We start from the raw sequence: 20144 nt of genomic DNA, 5'->3' as shown, positions 1-20144 counted from the left end.
CCCAGTACGGTGTTGAAGTTGAGTAACATTTGCTGCCTCTTCAAATCAGTGATTTACCAGTGAGCAAGGAAGATTTAAAAAAAACAAATCTGTTGAAAATATGGTACAGTCCTGAATTAATAACCCTGTTAAATTCCATTCCCCTGCTGCCACCTTATTACTCTACGATGTCAATTACTTTAATTCTGCCACTGTCACAGTTGATATCTTTCAAAATCTCTGTAATGAAGTAAATTTCCAGTTGGGTTTGGCTTTCTGAATAGGAATGTGATAATTATTTAAGTGCATACTTTAGTTCTCAAAAATCATGAAAGAAACCCGGGGAGAATTGAACCAAAGAAAGGAAACCAGCAAGTTAATCGTAATGACTGGAAAACACGGGTTATCCTCTCCACTTATGATCACTAATTAAAAATGACAGTGTAGGTATTCAAAATTAAAATCAAGATATTTGTGACTAAACAGGGAAAAGAATATTGTGACCCTGGAGAAAGAAATTAGATGTAATGTGTTTGAGGTAATATCCCTCATCACGGTGATAGTGTGGAGGAATCCTGTGAATCCTATATTTTGAATATTATAATCTCAGCTGAAGAAAGAACAAGCATGCTAAAAGCAGTCAGTCTGCGCTAGCTGACACACTCACCATTACTAAGACACTGGTAATGGCCTTGTAACTACTGCTTAAACGAGAAGGAATCATCAAACAACACGAAATAGTGCAGTAGGGTATATTGATTTGTTTTATTCATCTGTGTGTATCCCTAAAGGTGTAAATAACACAGTTTTCAATTTATAGATGATGACACAGAAATCCATTTTAGCTTGTTCAATATTCTGCAGATACACCTCAAGCGAATCTTACTTTCAGGTGATTGAACAGTTGATCAAAAATTGACCTGGATGACTATTTTGAAACTATAACGTAATTTTTTTTCTTCTGTGAACAAACTTATAAATAAGGAAGGCTATGTGGTATTTTTTTTCCCCCAGAAGTATAGCTAAGTATAGCAGAAGTATGACTAAAGTTTGAGGCAATGGGTGAATTGGGTGTGGGTCTCTGAGGCAAGTACATTAAAATACCCGGGACAATTTATTCAAAGTACACAGTCATTGCATTCAATCACACAGTTAGAGTGAAACATGAAAGCCCAGTTTATTGCCACTAACAAAGAGTCATAAAGTTCAACAGCAGGGAAAGAGGCCCTTCAGCCCATGCTGACCAAACTAGTCTCATTCCCATCTTCAGCTCATATCCCGCTACATGTATCGGTCAAAATGTCACAACTCTCTTCACTTCTATTGCTTGCTCTGGCAGCTTTCATTGCATATATCCAGATGCTGCTGCTCAGATCTCTCTTCACTCTTCCCTTTCTCACCTTACATTTATGCCCTCTACTTTTAGATTCCCATACCCTGGCATTTGCTCTCAATTTATAAGGGAAATGCAACCTTCTGTGAATGACTCCAACTTGCATGCAAGATGAAAGATGTCATCCTCTGCTGCCTTTTACATGACTTAAGAGGAATGTTTGTTCTGGGCCAAATTTAACTTGATAAAAGCCAGAGAACAGCTGGACATTTCCAGTTAATTGGGTCAGCATGCTGTGGTACAGATGGATTAATTATGAGGTTGTATTCCAGAAAACAAAATAAGTTACAATGCTTCGAGAGAAAGGCTACAATTTCTATTGCTACAGGTGCTTCTGAGAATGGCTCCAGCCTCAGGTGCTTTCTGTCTGGAGTTTGCATGTTCTCCTTGTGGGTTTCTGTCTGATGCTCTGGTTTCCTCCCACATCCCAATTAGCCACTGAAAATGACCTCAGTGTTGGTGGGTAGCAGGAGAATTGGAGTGAGACAATGGACATGTGAGAGAGCACAGGTGACAGGGATATGAATGGGGGAATGGGATTGATGAAACTAGTTTGAGAGTAATATAGACTTGATGGGTCGAATAACCTTTATGCAAGAAGAATATGAAATGTAAAGTATGATTTTTTTTAATGCTGAGAAAGATATGATTCACTTTTATACCATTACTGTCCATTTACCCATTTTACTTAAATAAATTTAGTTCAAAATTTAAATTTCAATTTAGTTAATGCATGGAGCTTATTCCAAAATGGGGAGAATTGTGTAGAATCAGGCAATACGTTTCTGTAACTAGTGTCTAGAGGAAATAAGGGTATTTGTTTTGTTCCTGAAGCAAAGTGGCAATTGCGGAAGAAGCTAATGACAGAGGCAGATGCACACCAGCAGTGGCAGGGGATGGAGGCCATTACTGCCTGCAAAGTGAGGGTGAACACTATAGATGGCTGTGATTACCCGACGAGCTGAATATTTTCTATGCCCGCTTTGAGAAGAACCAGCAAACAGTGCCAACTAAAATCCCTGAATAGGCTGATGACCCTGTGATATCGGTTTCTGAGAGCAAAGTCAGAACATCATTCAAGATGGTGAACCCTCGCAAGACGTCGAGCCCTGGCAGCTCACTTGTGCCAACCAACAAGAGTGTTCATGGACATTTTCAACCTCCCATTCCTGCAGTCAGAGCTTCCCACCTGCTTCAAAAGGGCATCAATCATCCCCGTGCAGAATAGTGTGAGTACCTCAATGATTATCTCCCAATAACACTGACTTCTACTGGGATTAAATGCTTTGAAAGGCTGGTCATGGCCAGAATTAACATGTACCTAAGCAACGATCTGGGCCCTCTGCAATTCACCTATTGTCACAATCGCTCCACAGCAGATGAAATATCACTGGCTCTCCACTCAGCTCTGGATCACCTCGAAAACAGAAATTCATACATATGGCTGCTCTTCATCGACTAGCGCTCGGCCTTCAGCACCTTTATTCCCTCAGTGCTGGTCAAGAAGCTACACAAACTCCAGGCCTCTGTACACCCCCTCTACTGGATCCTTCAGAATCAGAATTTGTTGTCAGGAAGTTCGGTGTTTTGCGGCATCGTCATAGTCCCAACATTCATATTATAACCGTCTTACAACATTACAATAAAAAATAAAATAATAATAACAATAATAGGGCAGGAAAAGTAAGGCCGTGTCCTTGGTTCATTGATCATTCAGGAATCTAATGGCAGCAGGGAAGAAGCTGTCCTTGTGCCACTGAGTGCTTGTCTTTAGGCTCCTGTACCTTTTCCCCGATGGTAGCAGAGTGAAGAGGGCCTGGCCTGGGTGGTGGGGGTCTTTGAGGATAGAGGCTGCTTTTTTAAGACACGGCCTCATGTAGATGTCCTCGATGGAGTGGTCTGGTGCCTGTGATATCGCAGGCCGAGTTAACGACTCTCTGGAGTTTATTCTTGTCCTGAGATTTGGTGCCTCCGTACCAAGCAGTGATGCCACCAGAATGCTCTCCACTGTACACCTGTAGATATTTTTGAGAGTCTTCAGTGATGTACCGAATTTCCTCAGACGCAAAGTATAGCCACTGACAAGCCTTCTTTGTGATTGCGTCAACATGGAGGTTCTAGAACAGATCCTTGGAGATGTTAACACCCAGGAATTTGACGTTCTTGACCTTTTCTCTTCTGAGCCCTTGATGAGGATTGGGTCATGTTCCTCTGACTTCCTCCTGAAGCCCACAATCATCTCCTTGGTTTTGCTAATGCTGATCACAAGGTTGTTGTCATGACACCATTCAAAGAGCTGATCTATCCCCCTCCTCATCGCCGTTTGTGATTCTGCCGACAACTGTGCTGTCAGCAGCAAACTTTTAGATAGCATTGGAATTGTGCCTGGCCAGACAGACATGGGTGTATAACAAGCAGAGCAGCGGGCTAAGCACCCAACCTTGGGGTGAGCCTGTGTTGACGATCACTGAGGAGTCGTCAGTGTACTGACACTGCCTTACTTTTCGCGCACTTTAAAAATTTTTTTTAATTTAAAGTAATATTGTAGGTGGTTATAATATGAATGTTTGCTCCATGATACTGCCCCAAAACTCCGAATTTCATGACTTGTTCGTGACAATAAATTCTGATTCTGACCTCCCTATTGCTTGATATGGAACAAGAGAAAATGCATTTTGTTGTAGAGTGACCAGTCATTCCAAACAAGAGAAAATATCGGATTAGAAAGCAAAACATATGCCAGCCACTTTGAATACTAATTTAAAAGATTATATGTGGGATGGTGTTTGGAGATACTACAGTAAGTTTTTAATCATGCAAATTTCTCTATGATTACTCTGTACTGAGTTCCTGCTATCAGTCCCTTTGATGTGAAGCAGTGGCAGTTGGACTCTAGCCACTTTCTCATGGAAGATTCCTGTATGACCTATTTCTGAGTAGAAATGGGGGAGCATTGACTTGTGGGTGACATTGCCACTGCTGGTACCTGGTTTACTTGAGATAAAGGAATGAATTCACATGTAAAGTAAAATAAATATTTTTTTTTTTTAAAAATCAGCTCAGAAGTAACTTGACTGTATTTACAGAGTTTTGTTTTGAAATATGGAATTAACTTTGGAATAAGCTCATCAACAGAGCTTAAAGACAATTTATTAAACCCCTTTTGTTTCTGCTAAATTAACAAAGTTTCCTTCTCACCATTTCATTCAATTGCTATTCTCAAGAACAAGGGTGGCACAGTATTGCTGCTGGGTTTTGGGGTCCTCTGGGCCAGTAACAGTGCAATGCTGTTACAGCACCAGTGATTTGGACCAGGATTCTAATCCCGTGATGTCTGTAAGGAGTTTATATGTTCTCACAGTGTCTGTGAGGGTTTCCTCTGGGTGCTTCAGTTTCACCCACCCTTTAAAACATACCAGGGGATAGCAGGTTATTTAAAATTTAAATTTAAAGTCACAGCAGGATGGAAACTTCAATGAGTCATGCTGATCTTTTATCTCCATGCTGCTTTGTAGTATTAATCCTAGATCCCTCGATTACCTTAAACTCTATCACATGGAAAGAAATACCAGGCAAACTAATGAGCCAAGGCTCACAAGTCCCTGGCCTGTACACAAGGAAGTGGCTGCTGGGATAATGGATGTATTGGGCATAATTGTGTGGTTTTGAAAGGGTTGGAAAACTGCAAATGAAATGTCATAATGTCATTGTTCAAGAGAGACCAAAAGTAAATTAGCCTGAAATTTTTCAATCGCAAAAGTGTTGGAATGCATCACTAAGAAGGAAATAGAGTGGAGCTGGCTAATTAAAAAGGATATGAGGAAGAATATTTTCTCTCATGGTCATGAATCTTTGGAATTATCCACACTAGAAAGCTAGTGTCTGGATACCTGGAGCACTTACATTTCAAGGGAATCAAGCAGCATGAAGAGCAAGAGGGAAAAATAGTTTTGAGGCTAAGATTGGAACAACCCCAATCTAACTAAATGACAGGGCAAAGCCTGTGGGGTTGACATGTCTACTCCAAATCCTGTTCACAATGTCCAAAAATATATCGATAGCTTCAGAAATGTAATATAACGATATTGAATTTGAGTCCTTAACTCTCGCACATGCGCCAACTCCAATACACAAACCCACTGCACACAGGAATCAAGATGGCCGCACCCAGCCTACAGACCCCGGGACACTGACCAACAAGAAGGTAAGTAAGCACATTTTGGCTCTTTCATGCCCTGTATCCCTGTTATAGTTTGTCACATATAACATAAACCACATAAATTTTATATATTTTTTTAAAATCCGGTTGTTTGAGCGGATGGACACGTCACTTAGATCACAAGTCAGGGAGCATCTGTAGTACATTATACATAGCACAATGATACAAGTTATTTAACGTAACTTAACGTCACTTTATTCTATTCAACGAAGGGTGGGACGGGAGGGGTGGGGAGAGATCAGGGGAGGCTTTCTCAAGCTCAGCCAAGGGGCCCGGGTGGTAGTTAATCCTCCACCACTGGAGTGGAGTCTAGGGAAACACTAATTTTGTCAACATTTATGCATTAAGTATGAGGCATGCTTCATTTGTAGGAGTTCCCTTTATCATAGAGCTGATAGCTGGAGACCACTGAGTGAAAATGCATCCTAATACAATAGGTTTGAAGCAGTTCAAGGAGTTTGCAGATTTCCAAATTAATTCAATGAGCAATTTTAGTTTGATATTCTCTGGCTTTATAGCTTGATAAAATGCATAGTTCTCAGTTACTAGTGTGCAAATAATATAAAGTGTGAGGACTTACATTTCAGTTTTTCAGTTCTGCAGTATTCCAACTCTTCTTTTGGGTGGTGATTGTCCACATGTTGGAAAAAGGTTAAAGTAGACAGAAAGTTTTCAAATGTGATTTCATTCACTGTCTCATTTGATTGCAAGCCCAGATTTCTAGGAAAATGCACATGGAAATTAACGTGGAATTACAACATCATAAATTTCAAAACATTTATTAAAATATTTTAATAAATGATGTTGGTTCCAGAAAACAGAATAATTTCCCACTTTAAACACCTGTTCTACACACTTTCCAATGCCTTTTTTTTTTGGTTTGCATTTACACCAGGCAAAAGTTGAAGTATATAATGTATTTTTTTTTGTATTATTACATGACAATAAAAATAACCTTGAATCTTGAACCGGTCTTGAAATCAACTTCCCAATGTATGCTGTACTACTTCCATGCTGCATACTAGCCACTCTCTCCAAGATCTCCATTTTATTCTGCATCTGCACACAATCTCAGATTGTGCTTGAAAAGTACTAGGATATTATGGACATTTCCTTTCCATTAGATTTTTACCTAATGAAAGCAGAGTGGGCTAACCCACTGAGGGTTCTATTTATAACCAACATTATTTTTAAAAAACTGCAAACTCACCTTCCATCAAAAAATGCATTAACGATTCTTGACTTAATGGGATTATTGTCCAAGTCCGGAATGTTATCAAAGCTACTTTTGCTGTAAACATAATGTGGATAAGCATTTTGTGTAAATATGTAGCTACTCTGCTGACAGATTTTTTTTTAAAACATAAAGGTTGTTATAAGATGGCAATGTCCCAGAATATATATATATATATATATATATATTACCTCATTGTAGACTTCCCATCAGTTAAATGCAAAAACCTTCTGTGGAGGATTTCAATTTGCTCTGTTGAAACTGGGAAGAATGAAATTCCATATGAGACCTCACAGCCATATAACTGATAACCCACCTTCTGAGGTTTTTTGCATGATAGAACCCAGAGAAGACAGCAGGAATTATAGACCACAAGACTCGTTCATCTCAATCCATTGTTTTAAATAACTAAGATGATATTTAGAATGAGACATTAACTTTTCCCAAGAGCAATACTTCAGAGTTTAAAATCACAAACGAAAATTTCTATTTTTTTTGTATAATCACTTGTCGCAGGCTGACATGTAATACTAACAACCCTGTGTTTGACTCAGGATTGTAAATAATTATCTTAATTACAGAAAGGGGCTTCTCTTCCAAGTTAGGGTTATTTGTTGAGGCACTGTAATTTGGATTTAAAATAAAAAGGCAAGATTGGCATTTTCATATCTGCAAAATAACAAGACAAACTCAGCCTCGGACAGCTACTCTACTTTGGAATTTTGTTATGCAAGGAGACTTTTAGTAACATTCACACCATCATACAAGACAAAGCAACCTGCTTGACGGGTAGCCCTTCTACAACCACTGCCAATCCACAGCAGCCTGCAACATCTCCAGGATGCATGGCACCCACTCAAGACTCCTCGCACAGCACCTTTCAAATCCACAACTTCTATAAGAAAGACATTGGAACACCACCACCGGAAAGTTGCCCTCCAAGGCACACACTTTCCCCACTTGGAAATATCACTATTCTTTCACCACCACTGTGTCAAAGTCCTGGAGCACTGATCAAGGATTGCAGCAGTTTAAGAAAGCAGCTCTACCATCTTCTCAAGGGCAATCAGGGATGGGCAATAAAGCAGACATGGCTTGCAAACGCCACATCCCTCGAATACACCCAGTGCAATACAATCATCCAGCTCAATACACACACCATGACCTGCGTCCCAGAGGGAGACAAACTGAACCCCTAAAGGGAACGTCAGGGGCTTGGAGTAGTTGTGATTGACAGGGAAATCTTCCTCCAATAGAGTCCACCAAATAGTTAGGAGATTCACTGTGGTTACACACAGTGGCATAGCTAGAGGAGGAGTGACCATTCTTCCCCCGAGCAAATGTTTCAGAAGAGGAGCCTTCAGCAAGGCAGCACCCAGGGTCCGAGCGCACCGCATGATTTTTGAACCGTGGGACCACGGTGTATGCCGCAGTTCAAAAGCAGGCGCCACTGCTCGATAATAAGGGTACCGCGGCTCGGAGCGGGGCATGGACGAGAGGGCGTTCTTCCGCGGGCTGAGGGTAACCTGGCCGGGCACATAGTCGAAGCAGACGGGCTGAATGGCCCCGAGGTGGTTGTGCTGGCGGTCGAGGTTCCTCAGGCTGTGGAAAAATCCACGAGTAGCGATCCCCCAGTAGGATGCGGCTGAGGTTCATGGCCAGGAGTCCTGCTCCACCACCTTGATGCGGTTGGACACCCAGGTGAGGACCTTCAGGGAAGCGAGGTGCGTGAACACCCCGGGGCACAGGGAAGAGACGACACCACCCCCCCCCCCCCGGAAAAAGGTCCGGGATCACGATGGAGCAGCCTGCTAGACTGCTGAAGGACCGGTTGTTCGGGTCGGGCAAGTTTCTGCGTCCGATAGTCAGGTGCGCATCTTCCGGAGCTCCCTCCTCTCCTTCTGTCCTTTCTTGAGGAAGGCCGAGGGGACACACAGAGGAAAGTTTATTGTGCGGTAAGCCGAGGGGATACACAGGGGAGGGTTCGGAGACGGGCGTCGGGACTTTAAAACGTTGACCTTGTTCACCTCTGCGGGGACGGTTTCTGGTTGACGGAGCAGTTCCAGTTTTCCGTTTGCATGCCTCCAGCATAGCATTTTGCAGGAGACGTTGGTGTTCCGGACAGAAGTCGTCGCGGGGGGAGGGGGTTAACTTAAGTTTAAACAGTGAGCGAACCTTGGAGACCAGGTTCGATGGTAGGTCGCTGCAGATTTTTTTTTAATGGACCTAGAGAGTAGCTTCCACGGCACTGAGATTCAGCTTGAGATCCCGTTCGCTCCGTGGGGTCAAGAGGAGACTGGGTCGCGAGTGGGGGAAGCCGCAGGGAACGAACCCCTTGCATGGACCAAGGCGCCTCTGGCAGTGGGAGGAAGAAAACACAATGCACGTCTAAACAGGACGAATATAAAGAGTTCACCCCCCCCGATCACTGCCTCCATGGGAGGTGGGAAAGTTGTCCGCGATCCCTGCAGCTTTGGAAGCCTGTTAAAACTCCACCACGGTCACGCTGGAGAGTGGACCCGCGCCCATACTCACAGCCGGTTGAGTCGGAAAGATTGCGGATTTTCCTGGCCGGCAGTGAAGGCGAGGAGCCCATCATTTATCCCCGGGGACCACCAGGTTCACGGCCTGGGAGACTGAAGAGGGCGAGAGAAGGAAATAACCTAGCGTAAGGCTCCCCCTCCCCTCTCGCCTGACGCTCCCAGTAGGTTCATGATGCGGAATCAAATCGCACCAGTGGCGGCAAACTCCTGTCGAGGATTCCTCTGGGTCATACTGCTCAGTGCTATTACCCCCGCTGCCCAGCACTTAAAAGACCACGTCCTTCAAAACAAGTCGTGTCTGGAGAAAGAGGTGATGGGACCAGTGGCGAATTAACTACCACCGGGCCCCGAGGCTGATCTTTAGAAAGACCCCCCCCCCCATGGTTGGCATCATGGGTGGGGCATTCGCGGGCCATGCCCCAACTCACCTCCTTCCTACCCTCTCTCGCCCCTTTCACACTTGTATTCCACTAAATTGGCCGTTCACTGTCCCAGGATAGGAATTGGGAGGGGGGGGGGGGGGGTTGGCTTTTTACGCTTGACCACTCCTGACTGGGACACTGAACGCTTTCACACTTGCAAGGAGCCATCGCCAGGGTTAGGGCTGTTCTACCTTCTACCAATGATGTAATGACACATCTAGCGATGGTGGACCTGCCCTAAATCCTGATCAATGTATTATGATCTTGTATTTGAACAAAATTAATCATGCTTAATTATAAAACATTTCATACTTTATGTACACCCCAGTATGAGCTCTTTAGCCCATTGTCGTGCCGATCTATATAAGGGATGGTAGGAAAAGTGCTAACAATAAATAGCAATACTGGACAATTTTTAACCAGTGTGGGAAAGTTGGTAGCATTATAATGTAAAATTTAAACGGCGTAGCGCTATCTCGTGCAATTTATAAATACCGTGGGGGAAAAGCGATGGCAGACCTGCCCTTTCAGAAACCCCTCCATGACTGACTGTGCATGCAGCCCTGCCTACAGCCCTTTCTCTGCCGCACGGCATTTTGGGAAGTTAGGTCCGCCATCACTTTTTTCCTCAGTTTTATAAATTGTGCACTGTAGCGCTCCCAACTTTCCCACGCTGCTTAAAAATTGTCCGCTATTGCTATTTATTTCTTTCCCCCCCCCCCCCCCCCCACTGCAACTTTCCCACAGCAAAGTTTATACCTTCATTTTAATCTTCCTTCACGTCCCTGGACTCATGCAAAAACTTGGCTCATATCAATCCCATTCGACACTTGCCTGATTGAAACACAGACGCCGGGGATTGTACTGGGGTCGAGACCGTCAATCCCCAGCGTGAGACCACGTCATCTGACGCCGGCATTGAGACAATTTTCCTTTCACACTCAACACTTTAAAGGGCTGTTCATTCCTGAGACCACTTGCAAGTGTGAAAGGGGCTTTTCTCACAGTCACATGGAGTTGCGCATGCCCATAACTTGTGGGCCGGTTAAGTGGAATTTTTCCAGACTCCGTAAACCTTAGGACAAATGTGCATTATGGTAGTAAATTTAATTTTGGAAGAAAATAGGAGGGGAGATGATTTCTAATCGGTTATAGGTTCAACGTTTGTGTGTTTTAAGTGGAAGATTCAGCGATCTAAATTGAAGCCTATACCCATTCTCATCAGATGATTTTGTGCGGATGTGGATCAGATTTGGTGGAATAAGCCAATCAATTAAGAGGATTTTAGTCAATATCATATTTGGGTTATGTCAATTTCAATCTTTAAGGATGTTCTATGCTTTACCACACTTTTGGGTTAATATTGCAATTTTGCTGTTCATTTTGGAGAGAATGGGTGAATTAATTCTAAATGCACACTCCCCACTCTCCCCCACTCTCTCGTTGATGCCATTGTTCTCCGTGAATGCTGCCCGAGCCTTGAGGCCCCTCCAGCTTTTCCCAGGCAGCTGGACTGCCTGTGTTCCCCCTCTATGCCTGTCCATCACTTGATCCACGGCTCGTCGGCCGCTCCCCACGATCCACTGAGCCCGGACAGCATGCCCCCCCCCCCCTCCAGCTGCCGGTGGGAAGTGCAGATGATCCTCAATACAAACCGTGGCTTGGGGAAAACCCTTCGGCCCGCCATATTCATGCTGTCTGAAGACCACGTTCTGCACTCTATGGTCTTCCATCTTATTTCAAGAGTATTTCCTATGCCATAGGATAGATGCTCTGTGGTTAGTACGGGATTACTTAAGGAGATATGTGAGTGATCTAAATACATCTGACATGGAGAAAGATCCTGCCACCACCAGCTCGTCCAGAAGCCAACAGTGGAGCACTTTCCAACATAGTTCTCTTATCCACACTCCCTACACTGTCAATGCCCTGGGTAGCAATAGCCCAATGTGGAGAGGGGTGCATGAGGAGCAGAGGGTTGGGGCGGTAGTGGTGTGCCTTTTCGCTGGTAGTAGTTTGTAAATGCATGAATGATGAGCTGAGCTCTGCAGCAGGAGGCAGATGCTGCAGACCTTAGGCTCAGACTTGAGCGCGCGCGTTTTGCAAATGCACAGCATGAGCATTGATTGAGCCACTAGAGAAGTACAACTACACGATTATATATAACATTGTACTCAGTACGACGACACTTATATGTAACGTTGCACTCAGTACGACACTTATATGTAACGTTGCACTCAGTACGACGACACTTATTTGTAACGTTGTACTCAGTACGACTACACTATAATATATAACATTGTACTTAGTACATAACATTAACGTGCATAATAAAATATCATGAAGTTGTAATGATCAATTATAAAAACTTTTATTCCATTAAACCATAACACTACTCAGCACATAAAACAGGCATGATAGAACCATTAAACAATAGAATGAACACTACAGCACAGAAAGGCCATGATAGAACTATAGATAGAACCACTAGGGCAGCAAAAGCATAGGGTCACCAGCAGTGGTCAGTGGACGTTGTACAATAACTAGGCCACACACAATTTGACTTGAAATATCCCCGCCTTTCAACCATTCAGCGACCATTGCAATTTGCAAACTCTGGGTACAATACAATTTCAGAAACTGTTCTGCTGTTCATAATCTAAACAACATGAATAAAATAATCAAAGTGATCACTTGCTCCGCTCCCGTGGCTGGCAGTCTGGTAGGTTGTCCCCGACTTTTCCGTGAGCAACGCTGGCGCTGCATGCAGACCTCCGGTTCAGACTTGCACACGCTTTTTTTCCAAACGCATGGCGTGAGCATTGATTGACAGGTAGCATTGGGGCCTGCAGAGCCCAAGATCCTGCTGCTGATTTGGTGACCGCAGCTTCCGCGACGGTGAGCTGCAAGGCTTGATTGAATGACTAAAGGAGAAGTATGACTGCACTAATATGTATAATGTTGTACTTAGTACTAATATATAATATAACATGCATAATCAAATATCGTGTGGACAAGTTATATGAATCAATTATAACAGAACTTTTATTGCATATTATTGTCCATCACAACTCAGTCACATCATGCTGTTTCTTTGCTGCCCAGAATATTTAGATGGTGTTGAGGTGTTCACTTGGTTTATGGGAAAGTGGGTGGCTTGTTGTTGGAGCGGGAGGCATCAGCTATAACAAGGAAGAGTTTAGGATCCCGGGGCCCCCTCAAGTCCCAACAAGCATGACACACGACCCAGGCCGGCAGCAGGTACCGAACTACCTATGTAACCTATCCCAGAAGTGGCACTGGTAGCTTGGTGCCTCAGCTGCCACCCCGGGTCACGTAGTGCTCGTCATGGAACACCAAATCCTCCACCTTCCCAACCACCAAACGATTCAATTTTTAATGTCTCTTTGACCGAACTGGACGTTGAAAATTCAATCGTTTGATGGTGGGAGGATTGGGGAGTGGGTGCTGGTAGGGATTGTATTTTTAAATCAGCTCGTTCAGAGCACTCGGAGTCTGAGTTGAGGCCACCAGTACATTCAGTCATCAGTGGCACTCTTGTTGTGGGTGCGGTGCCGCTGGGCCGGGTCACTGGGTGATAACTGAGAGGTGAAGTCTCTAATGGTTTTTTTTTAGACAGCAATTGTGGTGGTACACCACCAGCCTACTGCAGGGGCAACCTCTGTACCTGCAGGAGTGTAAGGGGACAGGACAACACCTGGCCGGCTGCTAATCAGTCGGCCTGAATGGATCAAGTCCCACCCGGTCGGGTGTCAATTACCCTCTGGGCTATAAGCCCGCGCCGGCCTCCCGAGGCCACACACTGAGTTGCTGCAGCTATAGCCAGCTTGGCCCTGTGGAGGTTTTTGTGGATTAAAGCCTGTTGTTCAGTCTTTACCTTGTGTGTGTCTGATTCTGTCTAACAGTGCACCACAGCAATGTCGTGAAAATAACTGGAAAAAAAATGAACACAATTACTGCCCGTGTGATCATTCAAACTGGGTGCCTTGTTAGATTGCAGAGTGCAACAGTCCCGGGGGTTGGACGTGCAGTAGAGTGGATGATCGTCGATGAATTTTTCCGGTACGATTTACACTGCAGGCTTCCTCCAAGATATTGTAGGGGTTCTGCAGGATAAATCGCGGTGCAGGTTACTGACTTAAAATTCCTGCATATTCCTTTTAGACTGCCCGAGTAGTGGCAAAATTCCTTGATTGTGCCCTTACATGCCTGCAGTCTAAACACCCCTACTGGGACCTCAGTAAAGTGGCCTCTCAGTAGGCCCTTTCAAACTACTGTGTAAAATTGGGTTAACCGGGCAATTGACCCAACTGGGTCAACCCAATTAAAATCCAACCGAGTCTCTAACCTACCTCAGAGGTGATCAGGGAGCCCAGACAAACTTCCCCGGGCGTCCTGGTCTGGCGGTTTGAAAAGGGAAATGCCCGGCCCAGTTACTTTGGTGTCGTAACAGGGAAAGCCCTGGCTGAAGTGACGCTGCCACGATCGGGAGGAGCTGGGGGTAGAAAAGTCACTGCCGTGATCAGGTGGAGAGTGGAGGGGTGCAATTGTGGGGGGGAGGGGGAGAGAGAGAGAGAGAGAGAGAGAGAGAGAGAGAGAGAGAGAGAGAGAGAGAGTGAGAGAGAGAGAGTGAGAGAGAGAGAGAGAGAGTGAGAGAGAGAGAGTGAGAGAGAGTGAGAGAGTGAGAGAGAGAGTGAGAGAGAGAGTGAGAGAGAGAGAGAGAGTGAGAGAGAGAGAGAGTGAGAGAGAGAGAGAGTGAGAGAGAGAGAGAGAGAGAGAGAGTGAGAGAGAGAGTGAGAGAGAGAGTGAGAGAGAGAGTGAGAGAGTGAGAGAGAGAGAGAGAGAGTGAGAGAGAGAGTGAGAGAGAGAGAGAGAGTGAGAGAGAGAGAGCGTGAGAGAGAGAGAGAGAGAGAGAGTGAGAGAGAGAGAGAGAGAGTGAGAGAGAGAGTGAGAGAGTGAGTGAGAGAGTGAGAGAGAGAGAGAGAGAGAGTGAGAGAGAGAGAGAGTGAGAGAGAGAGAGCGTGAGAGAGAGAGAGAGTGAGAGAGAGAGAGAGTGAGAGAGAGAGAGAGAGAGAGAGAGAGAGTGAGAGAGAGAGAGTGAGAGAGAGAGAGAGAGAGAGAGAGAGAGAGAGAGAGGTTACTGCCATGATCGGGTGGACAGTAGGGGGTCTGTGATCCGTGGGAGAGATCACTGCCATGAGAGAGGTCGCTGCTGTAATTGGGGAGAGAGGAGGGCAGTGATCGGGGGGGGGTGGGGGGTGAGAGTAGATAGGCCGCGATGTGCTGCTGCTGCAAATGCCCCCCAGTTCCATGGTGACTGCTCAGTGTGGGAAAAATGGCCGTCTTCCTTACCCATACCCCCCCCCCCCACACCACTGGAAATGCACTGGCACTGGCAGAGTGGTTCCAGCAGCACTGGGTATTATGGTTAAGGAAGACGACCATTTCTTCTGCGCTCCCGCATTGGGCCATCACCGCGAACCTGAGCGGCACATCATGGCAGCAACCACCACACCCCCCCCCCACCGTTTGTGGCTACAGCATATCATGGGGGAGGGTGGTGACTGACAAGGGTGGGGGATTACTGACAACTGGTGGGGGTGGAGACTGACAGGGGTGGGAGATTACTGACAACCGGTGGGGGTGGGGGGGGTGGAGACTGACAGGGGTGGAGACTGAGAGGGGTGGGGGATTTCTGGCAACCGGTGGGGGTGGGGTGTTGGAGACTGACAGGGGTGGGGGATTACTGACAACTGGTGGGAGTGGGGGGGGTGGAGACTGAGAGGGGTGGGGGATTACTGACAACTGGTGGGGGTGGGGGTTACTGACAGGGGTGGGGGATTACTGGCAACCAGTGGGGGTGGGGTGTTGGAGACTGACAGGGGTGGGGGATTACTGACAACTGGTGGGGGTGGGGGGGTGGAGACTGAGAGGGTTGGGGGATTACTGACAACCAGTGGGGGTGGAGACTGACAGGGGTGGAGACTGAGAGGGGTGGAGGATTTCTGACAACCGGTGGGGGTGGGGTTACTGACAGGGGTGGGGGATTACTGACAACTGGTGGGGGTGAGGGGGTGGAGACTGAGGGGGGTGGGGGGATTACTGACAACTGGTGGGGGTGGAGACTGACAACCGGTGGGGGTGGGTGGAGACTGACAGGGTTGGGGGATTACTGACAACTGGTGGGAGTGGAGACTGACAGGGGTGGAGACTGAAAGGGGTGGGGGATTACTGACAACCGGTGGGGGTGGGGGTGGGGGAGACTGACAGGAATGAGGGATTATTGACAACCCGTGGGGGTGGGGGATGGAGACTGACAACCGGTGAGGGTGGGATGGAGTATGACAGGGGTGTGGGATTACTGACAACCGGTGGTGGGGGGGTTGGAGACTGAGAGGGGTGGGGGATTACTGACAACTGGTGGGGGTGGGGTGGAGACCGACAGGGGTGGGGGGATTACTGACAACCAGTGAGGGTGGGATGGAGTATGACAGGGGTGGGGGATTACTGACAACCGGTGGTGGGGGGGGGTGTGGAGACTGAGAGGGGTGGGGGATTACTGACAACCGGTGGGGGTGGAGGGGGTGGAGACTGAGATGGGTGGGGGAATTACTGATAACTGGTGGGGGTGGAGACTGACAGGGGTGGGGGATTACTGATAACCAGTGGGGGTGGAGACTGACAGGGATGGAGACTGAAAAGGGTGGGGGATTACTGACAACTGGTGGGGGTGGAGACTGACAACTGGTAGGGGTGGGTGGAGACTGACAGGAGTGGGGTATTACTGACAACCAGTAGGGGTGGAGACTGACAGGGATGGAGACTGAAAAGGATGGGGGATTACTGACAACTGGTGAGGGTGGGATGGAGTTTGACAGGGGTGGGGGATTACTGACAACTGGTAGGGGTGGGGGGGTGTGGAGACTGACAGCCACCCAGATTCTGCAATTTGAAAGCACCCAGTCATTCACAGCAGTGCCCACCAGAGAGCCACTAATTGCTTCAATGTCAGCCTCTGGGCTCTGTCTGGGGCGGGCGAGCTGCTTTTCAATATGCCCCCTCCCACCCAATCATCCTCGATTCCACCACCTTCCCACCAAACTATTAGATTTTTAACATCCAATTCGGTAAGAGTCCGACCAATTTTATGTTAAAAATCGAGAAGTTTGGCGGGAAGGTGGAGGCTCAGCCATTCACAATTATTGCACACACAGGCTCCGTAAATCTTCACCGCGATGTCGTTGGCTCCCAGAAACCCGGCAACAGCCTGACGCTGACTGGCCACGCCCACGCCACCACCAGCCTCTCCTGCGTAGACGCAGTATGTAGAGACCACGCGGCAAGTGCCTCCCCTTAACCGAGTAGGGGCTGAAGCCCTCGGGTCTTGGGTCCCCTTACCCTCCGGGCCCCCTCGGCTTCAAGCCTACTCAACCGAATGGTTAATCCGCCACTGGATGGGACTCTACTTTTCAACATTAATGAATGTAAATCTGCCAATTTCGACATTTTTTTCTGTTTTTACCCTGAACTGAGTTCTGGTTCCATATCAAGTAAATCGAAAGGTGACTATTAAGCCCGAAGAAGCATTTGTATCCAGCCCCCCATGACTCTACCTTCTCCCCCACCTTTCAGATAATTATCCTGCTCCCATCTGAATGCTACAAGAAAAAAAATTGCCTCAACCATTCATCCTCCAGACTCCAACCACTCATTGGGGACTTCTGTTTCTTTTGAAAATTGCCTTCAGTTTATTGCCCCTATTTTTTTTAAAAATCCCTCTGCTTTTGGGGGCAGTTTCTGGGTGCTTTGCCCGTACCCATGATTTCAAGAACTTCTATCAGAGCTCCTCACAAACAAGTTCCAAGCACAACAGCCCCATCATCACCATCTCTCAGCATCATATCGCTTTTGTTTGGAAATCTCTCCATTGTTTTGCTATCCTTATTAAAGTGTGGTGCGTAGAACTAGGCACAAAACTCCAATGGTGAATGAAGCAGGGTTTCATACAGCTTCACCATAATTTCCTTGCATCAGTTTAAAATCCCAATTAATGCTTTTAACCTCTCTCAATCTGCTCTGTATTTTCAATAGCATTTGCACAAACACTGTCAGATCTCTTTTCTTTCACCTCTTTTAGATTTGTACCCTTTAGTTGAGTGGTGCACATAAATTGTGGTGCGCTGAGGTAGCAGCGAGCAAGCACAAAACTCAAAGACTGTACAACAGGCTTTATTCCAGTAAAAGTCTGAGCACCAGTTCATGCCTTGGTGGCTCCCGTGTGACTGGCTTAGGAGGGGACAGTTCAGGTCTATATTCAGGTCAGCTGACTGACAGCCGGCCAGGTGGAGTCAGCCCCCTAGGGGGTTTATTCAGGTTGGCTGATAGACAGCCGGCCAGGTGGAATCAGCCACTTAGGGGGTCTATTCAGGTTGGCTGATTGACTGCCATCCAGGTGGAGTCAGCCTTAGGTGGTCTTCTTGCAGGTACAGAGATCACCCCCTGCAGTAGACAGGTGGACGTATCACCACAGGTTGTTACTGCTTCTTCCTACCAAAATGTTATCCTGTATTTCTCAACATTAAATATCTTCCACTATCCACTTTTCCCACCAGTCTGTCAACATTGCCTTCCAATCTACAGTATTTCAATCCCTAGTGTCACAATGTCTTATGTTTCCTTATCTTACCTTATCTGAGCCTCTGTTGAAACTTACTTCCATGTTTTTGTAACACCTTCCCCCACCCCCCCAAAAAAAAAGACTCTGGCTTGATTACTGCCACACATTCCTGGCCAGCATCCAATTAGCAGAACTCAAGTTCAATCAAAGCTCTGCTGCCCATGTCCCAGAGAGCACCATGTTTTGTTAACCTATCATCACTGATTTAATTTGGCTTTCAATCTAGTAACATGTTTAATCTAAAATTCTCATCCTCATATTCAAACTTCCCCTTAAGCATAGTCATCAATAGATTTAAGATTCCTTTTATTGTCATGTAATATAGACAAAATTTACTTTACATAGGGCTAACAAAGTCTCCATTAGCATTGCAGGGTTCCCCTAACGAATGAAAGAGAAGCATAAGAGAGTCCCTTCAGAAGCTCTCGGCCAAAAAAGCCCAACCGTAGAGGGGGAGGTTCTCCGCCCTTACATTGGGAGACTTAACTCCTTGAATGCGCCGACTGCAATTCCTCTTGGGGAAGGATAATCGGTGGAGTCCTGTGCTCTGCCGTCCCACATGAATGTACAGCCGCTGCCAGCAGCTAGTTAGGGGCAGGCTGATGATACCACTCACCCCTTTCCCTCCATGACACCCTCAAGGAAGGGATGGCCGGTGGGAGCCATCAGGCAGCTTAAAACATGGCACAGCAATGACCATCTTCCCTACCCATAATCCCCATGCAGCTGGAGCTGTTTAGGGATTATGGGTAGGGAAGACAGCCATTGCTCTGCTGTGTATTTATGACGGGTGGTGCTACAGCACAGGCAGTCTAAAAAGGAATGTGCAGGAATTTTGAGTCAATTCCTGCACCGCAATTTATCCTGCAGGACCCCTACAACCTTTTGGAGGAAGCCATCGGTTCCAGAGAACACTACGAGGTGCCGCTTAACATGAATGCAAAGGCTGCTCCATGAAAGGTACATTTTAGGTTTTCCCTCCGCGCTTGTAGCTGGCCTCCAGGCTGAAGCCTGGCATGAAAGGGCCTGCTGAGTGTCTGTGGATTCACCTCCAGCCCTCCTGCAGCCTCTGCAGCCACACAGACTCCTGCTCAATCCAGTGGCAATATGAGCTCCAGAACCAAAACCTCCCATTCCACCGGGAAGCTTTCTGCTTCTGAAGCCCTCCGGCCGCCCTTCTTTTCCTCAGCACTCTTTCAAATCCCTGTTCCGTTACCTGGTTCCCATGGGCCAGTCCTTCAGTGAGAATGCAGAAGAGTGAGCCGAAGGAAAGGGACTGCAGATAGTACTTTGGGTAAACTAATGACAGAGAGTCAGTATGCTCAAAGAGACTCCAAAAAGGGGAAAAAAACAAAGCCAGCCAAAGACGTGTGCAGAAAAGGGATGTTGTGGTTAATTGCTGCCTGATCTGCAGAGTGTTTTCATCACATTCTACTTTGTTTCACCATTCAAAATGACTTTACTTCAGAACCACTCCCTGCAGTAAGCCTATATCCCTCGATATTTATGTTTTTTTAGACTACAATGACGGAGAAAATTGCTGAAAAGATGAACGTAATTACTGCCCGTGTGGTCGTTCATACTGGGCGCCTTTTTAGACTGCAAGTATCTGAGTGGAACACTCCCAGTGGTTGGACGTGCAATCGAGTGAACAAA

At 46.4% G+C, this 20144-nt stretch overlaps 2 protein-coding genes across 3 annotated transcripts in view; one reads left to right on the top strand and one right to left on the bottom strand.

Moving 5' to 3' along the window:
• LOC138761289 (calcineurin B homologous protein 3-like) overlaps positions 1–9526 on the bottom strand; it is a 28725-nt gene extending 19199 nt beyond the window's left edge. The window contains exons 1-4 of the mRNA XM_069933181.1: positions 9361–9526; positions 7017–7086; positions 6802–6882; positions 6172–6311 (exon numbers count right to left, since the gene is read on the bottom strand). Of these exons, the coding sequence (XP_069789282.1) occupies positions 6172–6311; positions 6802–6882; positions 7017–7086; positions 9361–9424 (355 nt within the window). The 5' untranslated portion in view covers positions 9425–9526. The remainder of the gene's footprint in view (positions 1–6171; positions 6312–6801; positions 6883–7016; positions 7087–9360) is intronic.
• Positions 8676–20144, top strand: part of sdsl (serine dehydratase-like) — a 78553-nt gene continuing 67084 nt past the window's right edge. Inside the window, exons 1-2 of one of the 2 annotated variants that reach the window (XM_069933179.1) lie at positions 8676–8780; positions 19359–19448. The gene's annotated coding sequence lies outside the window, so the exon portion shown is untranslated. The remainder of the gene's footprint in view (positions 8781–19358; positions 19449–20144) is intronic. The other variant, XM_069933171.1, reaches the window with a different exon arrangement.

This window comes from Narcine bancroftii, chromosome 4 (genome assembly GCF_036971445.1).
Source record: "Narcine bancroftii isolate sNarBan1 chromosome 4, sNarBan1.hap1, whole genome shotgun sequence".
Classification (NCBI taxonomy): domain Eukaryota; kingdom Metazoa; phylum Chordata; class Chondrichthyes; order Torpediniformes; family Narcinidae; genus Narcine; species Narcine bancroftii.
Note: the sequence above shows the minus strand (reverse complement) of the source record. Positions and strands in the feature narration are given on the sequence as shown.